Source organism: Dama dama, chromosome 21 (genome assembly GCF_033118175.1).
Source record: "Dama dama isolate Ldn47 chromosome 21, ASM3311817v1, whole genome shotgun sequence".
Lineage (NCBI taxonomy): Eukaryota > Metazoa > Chordata > Mammalia > Artiodactyla > Cervidae > Dama > Dama dama.
In genome coordinates this window covers 2,914,087-2,930,555 of record NC_083701.1, presented here as the reverse complement: position 1 = coordinate 2,930,555, position 16,469 = coordinate 2,914,087, and the positions used below count along the sequence as shown (strand labels likewise).

The 16,469-nt window shown below is 64.3% G+C and overlaps 1 protein-coding gene across 1 annotated transcript in view; it reads left to right on the top strand.

The window, feature by feature from the left end:
• ADGRB1 (adhesion G protein-coupled receptor B1) overlaps nucleotides 1-16,469 on the top strand; it is a 62,395-nt gene that overhangs the window by 6,851 nt on the left and 39,075 nt on the right. The window contains exons 2-16 of the mRNA XM_061123094.1: nucleotides 3,168-3,329; nucleotides 4,256-4,366; nucleotides 4,721-4,885; nucleotides 5,069-5,233; nucleotides 5,572-5,736; nucleotides 6,031-6,195; nucleotides 6,398-6,499; nucleotides 7,916-8,022; nucleotides 8,230-8,424; nucleotides 8,722-8,790; nucleotides 9,451-9,559; nucleotides 11,177-11,320; nucleotides 11,811-11,886; nucleotides 12,287-12,389; nucleotides 13,169-13,212. Coding sequence (XP_060979077.1) covers nucleotides 3,168-3,329; nucleotides 4,256-4,366; nucleotides 4,721-4,885; nucleotides 5,069-5,233; nucleotides 5,572-5,736; nucleotides 6,031-6,195; nucleotides 6,398-6,499; nucleotides 7,916-8,022; nucleotides 8,230-8,424; nucleotides 8,722-8,790; nucleotides 9,451-9,559; nucleotides 11,177-11,320; nucleotides 11,811-11,886; nucleotides 12,287-12,389; nucleotides 13,169-13,212 — 1,882 coding nt within the window. The remainder of the gene's footprint in view (nucleotides 1-3,167; nucleotides 3,330-4,255; nucleotides 4,367-4,720; nucleotides 4,886-5,068; nucleotides 5,234-5,571; nucleotides 5,737-6,030; nucleotides 6,196-6,397; nucleotides 6,500-7,915; nucleotides 8,023-8,229; nucleotides 8,425-8,721; nucleotides 8,791-9,450; nucleotides 9,560-11,176; nucleotides 11,321-11,810; nucleotides 11,887-12,286; nucleotides 12,390-13,168; nucleotides 13,213-16,469) is intronic.

Genomic DNA, 16,469 nt, shown 5'->3' with positions numbered 1-16,469 from the left:
CACGGGGGCTGGGCTGGGGCAGGAGGGGGGACAGGAGGACGGGCCTGCTGTGTCTCTGCAGCCAGGCCGGCCCCCGACTCCAGCCTCCCTGTTCCTCCGTGTCAGTGTGACAGGCCAGGGGCTCAGCCAGTGAGACCGCTGGGACCTGGAGCCCCAGGTCGGCGAGCGGTGCTGGCAGCCTGCCTTGTCTGAGGGCCGCAGGGGCAGTGCTTGGAATCTGATTGGGGGTCTGGTCCCGGCTCCCCTTGTTATCAAATGGGGGTGGCTATGGGGCTCCTGGCGACCACCGGGCCTCGAGGGAAGGCGCCTGAAGTGGCGGCAGTGAGGGCCCCGTGTCTGGGCAGCCTCAGAGCCACTCACGGGCAGTGTGCACAAGGGGGCTGTCCTGCAGGCCCCCCACCCACTCCCCTGGGCCCTGGTCAGCTGCCGCACACCCTGAAGCCCTGGGACACAGGCATTTGCAGCTCAAAACCAAGTCATGTCTGTGTGGCAACCTCCATGCTTCCGGCTCCTACCCAGCCCTGAGACCCCGGGGCCACCTGCCTGGGGAGGCTCAGGCCTGCTTGCCTCCTCAACTCCAGGGCAGATCATCCTGTGGGGTGGGGTGGGGGGAGCCTCACCAGCTCCCGACTGTCTGGACCACCCCTCTCTGAGCCCTGGTTTCCTCTGCTCTAAGTGGGTCCACCCCTGGTTCCTGGGTGGACTGGGACTCGAGGTTCCTGAGGCATCCGGTGCTGAGCAGGGAGAGGGGACAGGAAGTGGGAAAGACAGGACTCTGCTGCCCAGGATGCCTCCTGAGGGCCGGCCCTGGGGGAGCACGGGCCTTGAAGGGTGGGGGGCCAGGTCCAACAACCTACTCAGCCCCTCCTGACTGGGGGAGCACAAGCGTTCCATCACTAGGGCAGGCTCAGTCTTCTCACCTGGACAACGGGGGCAGAGAGGCCCCGGTGGGAGCACAGGGCATCAAGCCCAGGCCCAGGAGGGGCTCGGAACCAGGGCCCTTGGCCCCCTGGAACCAGGCTTCCTGCAAAGCTCAGCCCGGCCTCTCCTCTGCAGCCCTGGCAAGGTCCTCCCCGGGCCCCTCTGCACTGCGTGTGCAGGAGGGGCACAGAAGGGCCCATGCCCACCACAGACCACGTGATTCAGATCCGAGCCGGCCCCTCCTGCCCCACCCACCTGCGTGTCCCAGCTGCAAGGCAGGTCTGAGAACAGGAGGCCTGACTTCTGTGTGCCCTTGAGGCCTCTCTGGGCTCCAGGGGAGGTGAGACGCTTGGGAGGGGGTGCTCTGTGAGGGCAGAGAAGGATCCTTGATGGCTTGGGGACCTGGAAGGTGAATGAACCTTGCCTTCTTGTGGGACTTGGGGCCCCCTTCCCTGCCTGCCATTCATTTGCTTCTGGCGCCCCCTGCTGGTCAGTTCCCAGCACAGGCACAGGACAGCTGACACCTTTCAAGTGGCCCTCCACAGAACCCAGCACCTGGACGCCCAACTTGCTGCACATCAAAGCAGGTTCTCTGGAGGAATTCCCTGGCGGGCCGGTGGTTAGGACTCGACGCTTTCACTGCTTCGGCTCGGGTTATATCCCTGGTCTGGGAACTAAGAGCCCACACACTGGGCAGTGTGCCAAAACACACACACACACACAAAGTGGGACTTTCTAGCATCGACAGACCCCACACCTGTGGTCTCCCCGTCTTTTCTTGCTGCTTGCCATCATAGGCCGCAGACTTGGGAAGAAGCGCCCTCATCCTCAGGTGGAGGATGTGAGGGCACGGTGGGGTGGACCTGACCATCCCAGGGCAGTGGGTGGTGGGGCCACCATGTGAGCCCCATCTTTCGGCTCCAGCACCCACCCTAGGGATCTGCACAGTCCACCTTCTCACCCCACGTGCTCCCCAGAGAAGCCAGGCTCTGAGAGGCCACAAGGACTCTCCTGCCGGGCCAGGCGTGACCTGCCCTTGGCCAGCCTGGCTCCCCTGCTCCCGCCCCAGGTGGGGCAGCGGCCCAGCTCCAGGGTGACTCCCAGTGCCAGGCCTTGGCAGTGCCTTCTCCTTGCCCCATTCCTGGGGGTTGTGTCAGGGGCTGCGTGCAGGGCACCCAGCCCACAGTAGGCACTTGGTGACCTGCACGTGCCCTTGCTGGGTCTGCCATGACCCTGCTGTGCTGGGAGCAAGGGGCCCTGGAGTTCCTGAGGACAAATGGGGTGGCGGCGCCAGAGTCCCTCAGGGCGGGAGCTGTCTGGCCTGTGGACTGAATGCCTGGATGAAGCAGCCCCTCCCTGAAGCCATCAGTGCAGCCCAGCTCTCGCCCAAGATGTTGGCCTCCTGCTCCTCACCCCTCAGTGGCTCCCCAGTGCTTGGAGGCTCTTACTGTCCTCGGTGGCACTGGGGCCACCAAGGGGCTCAGACCTTCAGGGACATGCAGTCATGATGCTTGAGGGGACAGGGCCGGGATGAAGATCCGTGAGAGGGCTGAAGGAGGGTGGCCAGAGGGACCTGGAGGCCAGTCTCTGCTGTGTCTAGGGGAGGGGAGGCCTGGCGGGGCCCAGAGTGTGAGACCTCACTAGGCCACCAGGTATGGGGCCTCTGGTGTCCCTGAGTGATGGGGTAATGAACACACAACACAGATCATGGGGGGAGGGTGAACAAGTCTAGACTGAGGACCATGGGGAGGGGATCTGCAGGGGCTGAGGCTCTGTGCCAAGTAGAAGCCTCCTCTGCCCCCACCCCCTCACTGGGCCCTTGGAATAAGGCAGCTGTTGGGGTGGCCGGGGTGCCTTTCATTCATTCATTCTTCAGACCTGCCTGGGGCTCCAGCTCTGGGTCCAGCCGCTACACTGGGGACCTAAATTCAGAGTCAGTGGAGACCCTGGCCTGGGAGCCTGTAAACAGAGCCAGAAAGCACTGAGACCCCAGAGGGAACTCGGGTCGCACCTCTGCCCCTCCCTGCCCTGCCGGCCGCCTATGCTTCGCACCCCATCGCTAACCTCATGCAGGCCCACTCTCGCCTCCTGGCTGACCCTCCAGGGCGCTGCGCTGGTTACGCCGCCCAGGCTTCTTCGCAGGGGCCGCTCTACCCCCAGACCCCTGCGAGACACCTGAGACACTGCTTGAAAGACATCGCAGCCTTTTGACCCCGGCCCTGACTCTGCCCTCTGGTTCCCACCAGGCGGCTGGAAGTTGTGGTCCCTATGGGGCGAGTGCACGCGGGACTGCGGCGGAGGTCTGCAGACGCGGACGCGCACCTGCCTGCCCGCGCCGGGTATCGAGGGCGGCGGCTGCGAAGGGGTGCTGGAGGAGGGCCGCCTGTGCAACCGCAAGGCCTGCGGCCGTGAGTGCGCGGACGGGTGGGACGGGCGGAGTCGCGGCGGGGGAGAAGGAGGGGCCCGGGTCGGGCCATGTGGGGAAAAGGGCGGGGGCTGGGTCTGGCCGGACCAGGGAAGGTGCTGGGGCCAGGCTAGGCCGGGCTCGGGCTGTGAGGGGCGGGACGTGGGGCGGGGCGGGGTCAGGGGGTGGGGCCTAGCCAAGGGAGGGGCCAACTCCTGGTCCAGGCCGGGTGGCATCAGAAGCAACGGCCTAGGAGGAGGGGCGGGACCGGGTGTTAGACTGGATGTGGCCGTCTTAGCACCTGCGGACTGGGAATTCTGGGGTGCACGCGGAAGGCTGTCAGTGAGGCTTTTCCCTCCACCCCGATCCCCAGCCCTTACCAGAGCTGCCTGTCCCAGCTGCATCTTGCCTCCAGGATGTATTTCTCTAATAAGGCTCTCTAATGACCTCATGCATATTTTAGCTGCTTCCATAAAGTTAAATCAAGTTATAATGAGACTGTCATTCTTCGGGTTGTTTCTTCCCCGATGAGTTTTCCTGGGGAGAGGAGCTCATCTCAGAAGCCTGGGGAGGGCCCTGTGGTGTCTGGGCTGGGCCGCGGGACGCAGGACTGCAGGCGGGATGCTAAGGAGGGGACAGCAGCAGCCATCTACACCTGGTGCCCTGCGAATGACGCTGCGGGCCCCGGGGGAAGAGAGGGAGGGGCGCAGGACAGGGGAGTCTGGACCAGACAGGGCTTGGCACCAGACCAGGGTGCCCTGGTCCCAGGTTTCTCAGCTGCCCAGTGGGACCAAGTGGCCCTGGTGCTGGCAAGCCTGGGCCCGACTGTGACTGAGGACTGAGTGGCAAAGGGTCAAGAGCGCCCCTCTAGAGCTGCAGGGCGGGAGCCACAGGCCAGGGCCTGGGTGCTTACCTGGACCCGCCCTGCAGCCGCTGGCCGCACCAACTCCAGGAGCCAGTCCCTGCGGTCCACAGATGCCCGGCGGCGTGAGGAGCTGGGGGACGACCTGCAGCAGTTTGGGTTCCCAGCCCCGCAGACAGGTGAGTGGCAGCGTCTGGGTGGGGCTGACAGCAAACGCACTAAAGCTGGGAATTGGGGAAAGTTGGTTCCAGGGTATCAGGTCTTTGGACAAACACTGTACGTTATTAATTGCTGCTGATTCCAAGTAATGACTGTAATAATTTCCCATAATTAGACTAACCTCTCAGGTGCCAGGCGCTGGTCTCCAGGCACACTGGATTTAGGAGAAATGGTGTGAGGCGAAGGGGCCTGTCGAGAAAAAAAAAAAAAGGAGGGGGAGCTCACGGGCCTTGCTGCGGCCACCTGGGGGTCTGACCGCAGCGCAGGTACGGGCGCAGCAGCAGGCCTGTGATGCTGTAGGTCTGGGCCCACAGGTGACCCCGCGGCCGAGGAGTGGTCCCCGTGGAGCGTGTGCTCCAGCACCTGCGGCGAGGGCTGGCAGACCCGCACGCGCTTCTGCGTTTCGTCCTCCTACAGCACGCAGTGCAGCGGGCCCCTGCGGGAGCAGCGGCTCTGCAACAACTCGGCCGTGTGTCCAGGTGGGCGGGGCGCCGGGTAGGGGCGTGGTGTCGGGGCGGGACGTCAGGGGTGGGGCGGGGCGTCCGGGCAGGGAAATGGTTTCGGGGTGGGGCGTCAGGGCCTGGGGCGAGGCGTCCAGGGCAGGTGACTCGGCCGCCGGCTGGGCCGGTCAGGGGTCGCAGAGCACTATGTTCCCTCCTTAGTGCATGGCGCCTGGGACGAGTGGTCGCCTTGGAGCCTATGCTCCAGCACCTGCGGTCGCGGCTTCCGGGACCGCACGCGCACCTGCAGGCCGCCCCAGTTTGGAGGCAACCCCTGTGAGGGCCCGGAAAAGCAAACCAAGTTCTGCAACATCGCTCTGTGCCCTGGTAGGTGAGAGGGAGGGCGCTGGGTGGGGTGAGACAGGGCAGAGGAGGGAAGGACCCAATGGGCCACCGGCCAGCCCCCGGAGCCCAACTTTGCCCAGTCAGACCCACCTGCTGGGGCCTCAGAGGTGAGGTTGGAACCCCAGGCTGTGATCAGGCTGTAGGCAAGAGAACCTGGGACGTTCTCACTGGTGCGCCAGGGGTGTTGGGGTGCTGGGGCCTCCTTGGGTGTCACCCATGCCTCAGACTTTGTGGGGTGCTCACACCTGTGCCCCAGGTGGGGTGTGGACCCTGGCTGTTCACGCTGGCTTCCTGTCCCCTTCTTCCCCTGGGCCGGGCAGTGGATGGAAACTGGAACGAGTGGTCCAGCTGGAGCACGTGCTCCGCCAGCTGCTCCCAGGGCCGGCAGCAGCGCACACGCGAGTGCAACGGGCCTTCGTATGGGGGTGCCGAGTGCCAGGGCCACTGGGTAGAGACGCGAGACTGCTTCCTGCAGCAGTGTCCAGGTCAGGCCATGCCCCGGGGCCTGTGGGTGGGGACCTGCGGTCCTGAGTCACTTGGCGGGCTGGGGGCTGCTGGCGGGCCCTGGAACGAGGCCCCAGGGATGTGGTGGCGGTGGAGGGATCCTGGGGGCCAGTGCACATGAGGCACTTTTCTCATCCTGTATCAAGCTGAGCTCTGCCTTCCCCTCCCTGGTGTCAACTTCCTTCCGCTCCCGGCTCCCCGCCCCTGCGTCCCTGTGGCTCCTGCACGCCCCTCGTCCCCATCCTCGTGCCTCCATGCGTGGCTGTGTCCTGCAGTGGATGGGAAGTGGCAGGCCTGGGCGTCGTGGGGCGGCTGCAGCGTCACATGCGGGGGTGGCACGCAGCGGAGGGAGCGCGCCTGCTTGGGGCCCTTCTTCGGGGGAGCGGCCTGCCAGGGCCCCCAGGATGAATACCGGCAGTGTGGCACCCAGCGGTGTCCCGGTGAGTGTCCCCACTCTGCCCCACAGCTGGACCCTGAGGAGGCGCAACCCGAGTGGTGGGGGAGGCCCTCGGGGCGCAGCTGGGGGACGACCGCCTTGTGAGGGTGGATGTCCCGTGGCGTCTGGGCCCTCCTGACCCTGCTGCCAGCTCTCTGACCCTCCCTGCGTTCCCCTCCCCCACTCATGTCTCTGGCCCTTGGCAGAGCCCCATGAGATCTGTGATGAGGACAATTTTGGAGCTGTGGTCTGGAAGGAGACCCCGGCTGGAGAGGTGGCTGCAGTCCGGTGTCCCCGCAACGCCACAGGTGAGGGCCAAGGGGGCAGGGGCTGGCAGGGGCACCTGTCCCTTCCTTGCGGGATGTTTGGGAGGCACCGAGATGCCCCTGGAGGCCCGCCCGAGAGCTGTCAGCACAGGGCACGTGGCCCAGACCCTGCCCAGGCAGCCCCGTGCACACCGAGGCCAGAGGGGTGCGGACGGGGACCCGGGGCCGCCGTGTCCTAAGTCACCGGAGCCAGTGCCGGCATGAAGCCTTTTGGTGCGATGTTTACACGTGGGAAACCAGAGGCACAGAGGCCACAGCCTTGCCCTGGGTCTGCATGGCCAGTCACGGGGAAGTCGGCTTTGGACACAGTGGTCTTGATCGCCATGCACCCCATGGAGCGATACGAGGTGTGGGAAGAGCAGGGTGGGCTCCCAAAAGGGGCTCTGCAGTGAAGGTTTGGTTTCCTTTGCCCTCTTGTCTGAGGAACATGTGTTGTTTTGTGCCCCTGTGTGCTGTGTGACATTCAGGAAGTACCTACCCTCTCTGAACTTCCATTTCTTTCTGTAAAATGAGCTTGCTCTGGGCTCCCCACCCCCCGATAAGGCTGGTGACCGTGGTGGAGGCTGTGTATTCCTAGCCGTGGCTGCAGCCCCCGTGCCCTGTTTTGTTTACAGGATAATACAGGGTCTGGGTAGCGTCTTGCAGGATAATACAGGGTCTGGGTAGCGTCTTGCAAATCTAGGGAAGTAAAGTGAAAACACAAGTCGCAGGATGGTGTCACTTCTGTAGCGTTTGTCTGCTTGTGTGACCCCCTCATTTTGATTCTGCACCATGCTGTGGACCAGGTGTCCCGTCCTGCCCCGTGGCTCCTGTTGGGTGGCAGTGTCCTGGCAGTTCCCTAGGGTCATCACAGCTATGCCTGGCTCCCTGGGAGTAAGGTCTGGGTCATAGTCTGTGCCTATGTTCAAGGCCGTCCACACCTGACTCCAGTCAGCCCCAAGGCTGCCCAGCATCTGCAGCACACCAGGGTCATCAGGGGCCCCCTGACCGCAGAGGTGGAGCGGGGCAGGGGTGGGCTGTTGGTTCTCCCCAGGGCTCTGGGTAGGAAGGGGCTCCAGGAGAAGCCCTGGGCTGAACTCTGAAGCCCGTCACTCAGCCCAGGGTTCAACCTCCACACAGGTAGGATGCCTGCAGGTTTGGCTCCTAACAGGCTCCAGTGCTTGGCTGGCAGTGTCTGCTCAGAAATGTTTTGAGTGAAAAACTGTCGATGGAGACCTGGCCCCCGTGCCAGCTCTGCTCCGGGAATGCGGCCATGAGCGAGTGTCTTCCAGGGCTGGGGGGTCCCATCAAGAGAGCTGGAGGCACTTGGGAGCTGTGGCTGGGTGGGTGGGACTCTTGCAGCAGACGTGGGCATCCTCCTGAGAAGTGGGAGATGGAGCCAACCACCCATCTCCACAGGCCTCATCCTGCGACGCTGTGAGCTGGATGAAGAGGGCATCGCCTACTGGGAGCCTCCCACCTATATCCGCTGTGTGTCCATTGACTACCGGAACATCCAGATGATGGTGAGGCTGGTCCCCGGCGTCTCCCACCCCACCCCGGCCATCACTCCAGGGCTCGCCTCTCCCCTCCATTCTCAGACATAACCCCGCATCCCCAGCGGTACACTCCGTGGACACGGGTCAGCATGGCTGGGGGCTGCAGAGCACCCTCTGGGCATGGGAGACCCTTGGTACCTGCAGAGTCATAGCACCCACACCCTGTCTGCCTAGACCCGGGAGCACCTGGCAAAGGCACAGCGCGGGCTGCCCGGTGAGGGGGTCTCCGAGGTCATCCAGACCCTGGTGGAGATCTCCCAGGACGGGACCAGCTACAGCGGGGACCTGCTGTCCACCATCGACGTCCTGAGGAACATGACAGAGATCTTCCGCCGGGCGTACTACAGCCCGACCCCTGGGGATGTGCAGGTGGGCGCCCAGGAGGGCATTCTCCACCCCAGCCTTAGACCGAGTCCCGACTTCAGACGGAACCCTGAGCCGGGTCCCGCACTGAGCCCTGACCTCGGTCACACTCTGACCCCTGGTCACACTGAGCCATGATTCTGGTACCTTATTCTCTGTTCTGGAGAAGGAAATGGCAGCTCACTCCAGTATTCTTGCCTGGGAAGTCCCGTGGACAGAGGAGCCTGGTGCGCTGCAGTCCCTGGGGTCTCGGAGACCGAGTGCACGTGCCCCTTCACTGGCCTTTCTTCCTCTTCCTTCCAGAACTTTGTCCAGATCATCAGCAACTTGCTGGCCGAGGAGAACCGGGACAAGTGGGAGGAGGCGCAGCTGGTACGCCTGCCCACCTGGGGGTGGCTGTGGGCATCTCTGTGACTCCCCATCCCCTAGGCCGGCTCAAGGTGGGGTCTTGGGTTCAAATCTCAGCTTGTCCTCTTCCAGGAAGTCACTTAGCCTTCTGAGCCTTGGCATCCCCGTCCGTCAGATGAAGGGCTCACGCTTGGGGCTCAGGGAGGGGTCTGAGAAAGCGTGTTGGCCATAGGGTGCAGGCCAGGATGTGGCAGTCCTTTCTCACCTGGAGAGAACGGTCCGCCTCCCCCCAACACTGACCGGGAACCTACTGCTACGCCTGTGCCCACGGGCTGCGGCGCCCAGAGACCCCTGCTCTCCTCCCACCTGGACACCTGGCCATGGGCCGGAGTGCCACAGCCCCTCTGGGCTCAGTGTTCTTATCCACAAATTGGTGGTGGACACTCAGGTCCCACTCCGCTTCCCAAGTCAGGTCCAGAGCCCTGCGGGGTAGGGAGTGACCGGCAGGACCTCGTCCAGGACGGAACAGATGAGGGAAGGAGGCGGGAAGAGGCAGAGGAGCAAGAGGCTGTGTCCCTGCTGGGGGGCAGGGGACTCGGGTGACACTCAGTTCTGGCGCATTCTTGGCTGGGCTGCCCCCCACAATCTTGAGGCTCCCTGACCCTGCCCCCATCCCGTCTGCAGATGGGCCCCAATGCCAAGGAGCTCTTCCGGCTAGTGGAGGACTTCGTGGACGTCATCGGCTTCCGCATGAAAGACTTGCGGGATGCATACCAGGTGACAGACAACCTGGGTAAGCCCAGCCCTCGCTCTCCCAGGCCTCATCTTGCACACCTGGACGGGACTTTCGAGCCTCAGTTTCTGGCGGGACCCCCGGGCCAGGTTCTAGGATGATCTATGAGTCCTCAGGTGCACAGACCTAAGTCTCCTGACAGTGGTTGGATGTGATGCTGGGAGGGGGTCAGCGTAGGGGCTCTCGGACCCAGACCAGGCCCTGGACATTTAGAGTCATGGGGTGCAACAGGAAGCCCCAGCCACAGCTTCTACCTCCCTGGGGTCGGGAGCCCACAGTGCCTTGTCCCCAGGACCCGCTGTGCCGGGACTGCGGAGATTTGAAGGGAAGGTTGCACTCTGCTCCCAGAAGTGCTTGTCAGAGGGGCTTGGCGACAACCAGCTCAGTAGCACTGACAGAATCTCAAATGGGGAGGCGGCAGTGCAGGCCTCGAGGGGCTGGAGGGAGCCATAGACGGGCCTGGACTTGGGGGGTTGCCGGTGGCTGTCGGCACAAGGACCTGCAGCAGTTGCATTCAACGATTACCACCACTTCCCCTTAAACAGTTCTCCAGGGCACCTTCCCAGATAACCTTCTCACAGTGGGGAGCTGGGTGGGGCCCGGGCCTGGCGGTGGTCCACACAGCACCGAGGAGGGCGATGGTCACCGCCTCTGTAGAGACTCCTGGGCCTCTGGGGACGTGTCCTCTGGGCCCACTGTGCTCGTTCGCACGCACCCGGGGACCTTCTCCGGGCAGGGATGAACTCCTGCTAAGCTAGAAGTTTCTAGAGCCCTGGTCCGGCCTTTTGCCTTCGAGCTCAGGACCCCAGAGCTGGGGAGACCCCTCAGGCCAGGGGAGTGGGAGCAGCGTCCTCCTGTAGGTGGGGAGAGCCCGGCCTGGAGGCAGGGTCAGCAGTGGCTCCAGGCTGCTGGGTCCCTTTCTCACTGGGCTGATGGGGCCCTTGTTCCGGGTGAGATGGGAGTGGCTGGAAAGCGGGCTCTTCTGTGGCCACATGTGACGGGTATGGCCCGGAGGCCACCTCAGCTCTCAGCCGCCTGCCCCCGGACCTTGCTGTAGAGGCTGGACCCCTGGCCACCCAGCACCACCCATAGCCCCTGGAGCGGGGCTTAGGCCGGGGCCAGGACCCCTGACCTTCCACCTCCAGGGAGCCTGTCCAGACCCAGTGGACATTCAGGGCCCACCCTTTGTCACCAAAGGAGGCCCTGGACTCCTCCCATCACCCCTCATTAGCCCTCCCACCCCCTGTACCCGCACACCCCCATTCTCCCGTACACCCCACTCATACACTAGCACCTATGCACCCTACACATACACACTCCATGCACCCACTGCACACCCTACGCCCCCATTCACCCGTCATATACTCACAGCCCTGTATCCTGTGCACCCAAATGCCCTACGCCCTGTGCACCCGTGTACCCCCTGCACACCCCTCGCATAGTGTGGCTGGGTGGCCCCACGAACACTGTGTCTGTTCTGAGCCAGGAGCAGCCCCGTGACAGTCCCGCCCAACTTCCGGTCCCAGGGCCAAAGCTCCTCACCCTGAAACCGCTCTGTCTCTGTCTCCCTTTGTCTGTTGCTGTCTCTCCCCTCCCCCCGGCCCCCACCCCGCACAGTCCTCAGCATCCACAAGCTCCCAGCCAGCGGAGCCACCGACATCAGCTTCCCCATGAAGGGCTGGCGGGCCACAGGCGACTGGGCCAAGGTGCCGGAGGACAGGGTCACTGTGTCCAAGAGCGTCTTCTCCACGGGGCTGGCAGGTGAGGGCCTCAGGGGGCTGGAGGGGCTCCCCAGCATCTAGAACTTCTCAGGCCCCCCAAGGAACTCCCCAGCCCCACTCCAGAAGCACTCCAGAAGTTCTGACGTGCTGTGTCAAGAGCTAGGGCGGTGTCCGTTTCTTCTACACAATCTCAGTGTTCCTGAGATTGCCCCCTCTTCCAGGAAGCCCTCTCTGCCCTCACTATGTTGGGAGGCCCCAGGAAACCTTGGCTGAATGGACCCCCTCATCACAGGGAGGGAGAGGGTCTTGCCTGGTGTCACACAGCAGGCGACTCCAGTTCCCAGGAAGAAAAACGGTGCCCTGCCTGCCCCTGGCTTTCAGGGGTTACTCACAGGGACCGAGGAAGTACCCCAGCTCCAGGGCAGTGCTGTGTCCATGGTGGGGTGACGGGGGTGCACACACTCCTCTTGCCCAGCAGGGCCTTGGCCTGGGGCTGGTGGGAGGAGGGCGACCACAGTGCTGTCTTCCAGAGGCTGATGACTCATCTGTGTTCGTGGTGGGCACTGTGCTTTACCGCAATCTGGGCAGCTTCCTGGCCCTGCAGAGGTGGGCATCAGGGCACAGGTGGGGGCCGGGGAGGCCGGGCCTGGGGGAGGTGGGGGCTGGGGAGGCCGGGGCTGGGGGCTGGGGGCCTGGGGAGGCTGGGTCTGGGGGTGGATGGCCTGGGGAGGTCAGCTCTGGGGGGTGGGGGCCTGGGGAGGCTGGGTCTGGGGGCTGGGGGCCTGGGGAGGCCGGGCCTGGGGGAGGTGGGGCCGGGGAGGCCGGGCCTGGAGGAGGTGGGGGCTGGGGAGGCCGGGTCTGGGGGGTGGGGGCCGGGGAGGCCGGGTCTGGGGGATGAGGGGCCTGGGGAGGCCGGGTCTGGGGGTGGAGGGCCAGAGAGGCCAGGCCTAGGGGAGGTGGGGCGAGGGGCTCCTGACCCCAGCATGGCCCACCGGCTGTCCCCCAGGAACACGACTGTCCTGAATTCCAAGGTCATCTCGGTGACCGTGAAGCCCCCGCCTCGCTCCCTGCTCACACCCTTGGAGATCGAGTTCGCCCACATGTATAATGTGAGTACCCTCCGTGTGTAGTCCGCGCACATGGACCCCTCCACCTGTCCCCATGTGCGCACACGTCCCTGCCTCTGGCCAGCGTTGAGAGATAGCTCAAGTGGCGGGCGGGAACGGTGGCTGGCAGAGCTTCGGGGACTTGCCCGGGGTCACAGGCAGGGACTGAAGGAGCCGAATGCAGCCTAACCCAGGTCCAAGGCCACTGCTCCCGGGCCCTGCCAGCCCGGCCGCTCCGTGGAGAGGACGGAACTATCTCTGCCATGTCCCCCCACCCCGCAGGCCCACCACGCACTCCTCCCCGGCCTCTCCGTTGGGCCTGAGATGCCCTCGGCCACCGAGAGTCTGCCCACACCCGCCCCGCTCCCCAGCCAGGACAGGCAGTGTCAGCCGGCTCTGGGCCATGCCCAGCCTCTCCCGCCTGGCCCCTCCCTCATCAGGCAGGAGCCCCCTGTCATCACCCCGCAGCCTGTGGGGCAGAGGTGCTTGCCGAGCCCTGTCTGTGCCCCTGACCTTCTGGTGGCCATTTCATATTAAGCGGAAGTGGTCGCTGCTGCCCAGCCCCACCCAGAGAGGGGACAGAAGCTGCCCGAGGCCGCGCAGCGGGCTGGGGGCTGAGCCGGCCCCTTCCCCGCTCTGGGCCTCAGTTTCTCCTCCGCAAACGCCGTCTCTGCGGGGCAGCAGAGGCAGGGCGCCAGGCGGGGTGATGGGACCCTGCGTGGACACTGCCTCGAGCGGGGCTTGAGGGCGGGCAGGTGGCCTGACTCCGCCGTCTCTCCCAGGGCACCACCAACCAGACCTGCATCCTGTGGGATGAGACGGACGCGTAAGTGTCTTGGCCGTGTGGCCTCCGGGGCGGGCTCCGTGGCCAGGAGGGAGGGGCCTGGGCTCCAGGTTTGGGGCCAGCTGCTGACCGTCCCCCGCACCTCCCGTCAGGCATGGTCTCTCCCTGCCTGGTCCAGCACTGATGGCGTGGGGAGCCCACCCAGCCAGTTTCCCACCGCTCCTAGGGAGGTCCATGGCTGCGGGTCCAGAGGGCTGCAGGGGTCCCCCAGGCCAGGTCAGGGGAAGGGGCATGAGCACAGAGCTGGGTGAGACCCAGGGTGACCGATGGGACGCAGAGGCCAGGACTCCTGGGGTCTCGGGCCCCGCTCCCTGCCTGGCACGTGGCACCAGCCTGTGTCAGGCCCTGCCGCTCCCGTTATGAGTGGGGGCCGGGCGCTGGGCTGGACTGGCCAGGCTGAGATTCAGGGTCATGGCACCTGCATGGGCGCCCAGAGCAGGGTTCCTCCCAGACACAGGGAGACAGAGGGAAAGGTGGATGGGGGCTCGTGTGGTCACAGGGAAGAGTTTGTGCAAAGGCCCTAAAGTGGGGGCGGCCCGCAGAGGCAAGGAGGGCCAGCGTTTGGGGAGACTGGGCAGGAGAGAGCTTGACGGCTGGAACCTGACGGCCCAGGCGGGCCGGGCGGGGGCTCGGCCTCCACTGGGGAGGGGGTGTCAGAGAGCGGCGCGTCACGGTCACCGCCTGCCTCCCTCAGCCCTGGCACTGCCAGTCCCCGGGGCCATGGGGAACGTCCCTCATGCCGTGGGGATGGAGGTGTGCCCTGCGAGGTCAGGGGAGGCTCCCAGAGTGGCCGACACGTGAAGGGCACGCGTCCTCCCGGCAGAGGCGGGGGGTGGGTCTCGGGCAGAAGCAGTTTGAGCAAAAGTGTGGGTGTTGGAAGGTACAGGAGGAATGTGAGGCATGGCCGGTGAGAGTGGGCAGCCGGAGGGGCAGGGGTGCGGAGTGGGAGGGAGGCTGCAAGGGGCAGCTTGTACAGGCTGTGGACCTGTGGAAGTTGTTGGGGAGGGATGTGATTACCATGCATCCATCAAAATCCTCCACCCACCCATCCTATCTATCCATCCATTTGTCCATCCATTCTCCCATCCATTTTTCCAATCTCCCATCCATCCATCCTCCACCCATCCATCTGTCCATCCACACTCCATCTATCCATCCATCCATCCTCCACCCACCCATCCTCCCATCCTCCCATCCACTCTTCCATCCACCCCATCCATCCATCTGCCCACCCACCCATGTACCCATCTACCCACCCTCCCTCCCGTCCTCCTATCCATCCTCCCATCCATCCACCCACCCACCCATCCTCCCATCCATCCTCCCACCCACTCTTCCATCCACCCCATCCATTTGTCTGCCCACCCACCCATGTACCCACCCACCCACCCATCCATCCCTCTTCAGTGGTTCCTGACCACTGACAGAGCATGCTCTATGAGGTCCTGGTGCTCAGCCTCCTCCTGTCCCCTGTGCGGAAGGACAGGAAAGTAGGAACATCCAGATCCCCGTGAAACTGTCCGGTCACGTCACGTGCCAAGAAGTAGAAGTAGTGGATCTGGTGGCCGGTGGGGTGAGGAGCCTGAGAGCAGGTTCACAGAAGCCTCTCTGGGGTGGTGTTTGAGAGAGGCCTGCTCAGCACTGCACGTGGGTATCTGGGGACAAGCATTTTGGCAGAAGGAACAGACAGTGTAAAGGCCCTGTGGTGAGAGAGTGCAGGCCCATGCGCGGACTCCACCGCCCTTGCCCGCTCGGGGTGTGAGGACAGCGTCGGGGAAGCGCTGAGGTGGACCCCGTAGCCCCAGGAAACCAGCCCGCTGGCTCTGGTTGCCAGAGACTGTTTTTCTCTGAATTTCGTAAGCGGCATAAACTTTGCACAAAATGCACTGACAGAAAAGGGTAAAAAAAGAAAAGGCAAGAACGAGGGCTCGCGTGCTCCCAGGCTGGCCCCTGTGGCCATCATATGGCTGCTGTCCACTCCGTCTGGCCCCTGACGTCAGCACGAGCCCCTCCCCACCGTCCAGAAACCCTCCCACTGGGCTGTTCAAAGGTGCCCCGGAGCCCCTGGGGTGCCTGGTTCACCTAGCGGCCCTGCCCTTGGATAGCTCTGCTCACATTTCTGATTGTTTTGTTGGCATGAAATCCCTGGACAACTTCCAGGCCTTGGTAGTAAATTGCTTTCCAGAAAGGTGGACCCATCTATCCCCTTTGCTCTCCGGGAGCAGCAGGTTGTGAGAGGCCTGGCCAGCCCAGTGAGTGCTGGGTTCACTGTCCCCGGGGCATGGTCGGGGCAGATCCTGCCCCCTGGGAGCGTCCCTGTGGCCGGAGTCTACCTGCTTGCATGTGGGAGCAGAGCGGGGATGGGGGTGCGGACAGCAGCCAGGCCCGTGGGACGCTCATGTCTGGCCATGGCCTCCACTGGCCCCTCCTTTCTCAGGTGTGGGGGCCTGCCCACACCCCAGGCCTCCCTTGCCCTCTCCTGGTCCCCCCTGGACAGATGGGACTATTAAGGCCTCTGTGCCTGGGCCCAGGGCCCTGTGGACAGGGGGGAGGTGCCAACAGCTGGGCCACATTGGAGGTGCCCCAGAAGACATGTGCCCACAAGCTCCCTGCTCAGTCCGGGGTGTCCCTGGGAGCCCTGCCTGTTACTTCCGGAGAAGCCGAGGCTCTGGAAGGTTGGTGCTTCAGCTCAGGGTAGGGACCGAAGCTTCTGCCCCAGAGCTGGACCGCCTTGGGCCCAGAAGTGACGGGGTGGGGGCCCGGGGCAGGAGGCAGGCAGCTGGCTCTCCCTGCCCAGGCTTTGTGCCGGAAGCACCTCCCTCCGTGGCCAGGTGAGGCCATCTCGCATGTAAAAGGGCTCAGAGGAGCCAACGGTTTCCCAGGTGACCCAAAACGGGGACCAGGGCTAGGGCCCCAGGTTGCTTCCACCGGTGTGCCCAGGGATCAGGTCTGTGCTGGCGTGGGTTTGTGTTTGTATGTGTTTGGATGAGAAAGAGTCTCATGTCTGCAGAATTGTGTGTATGTGGGTGGGGGGAAGGTGTCAGTGGGAACTGAGAGTCACTAGCGACCTTCAGCTGAGAAGCGGTGAGCTTCTGACCCGTGACTGAGTCTTGGCCCTCGTCACTGCAGGAGCCTAGACACCAAGCCGGACTGAGCCCTGGCCCTGGGCACACTCTGAGCCCTGACGCAGCATCTCACCCGGCGTCACTTGTGCGTGCTCACATGTAACATGTAACTGC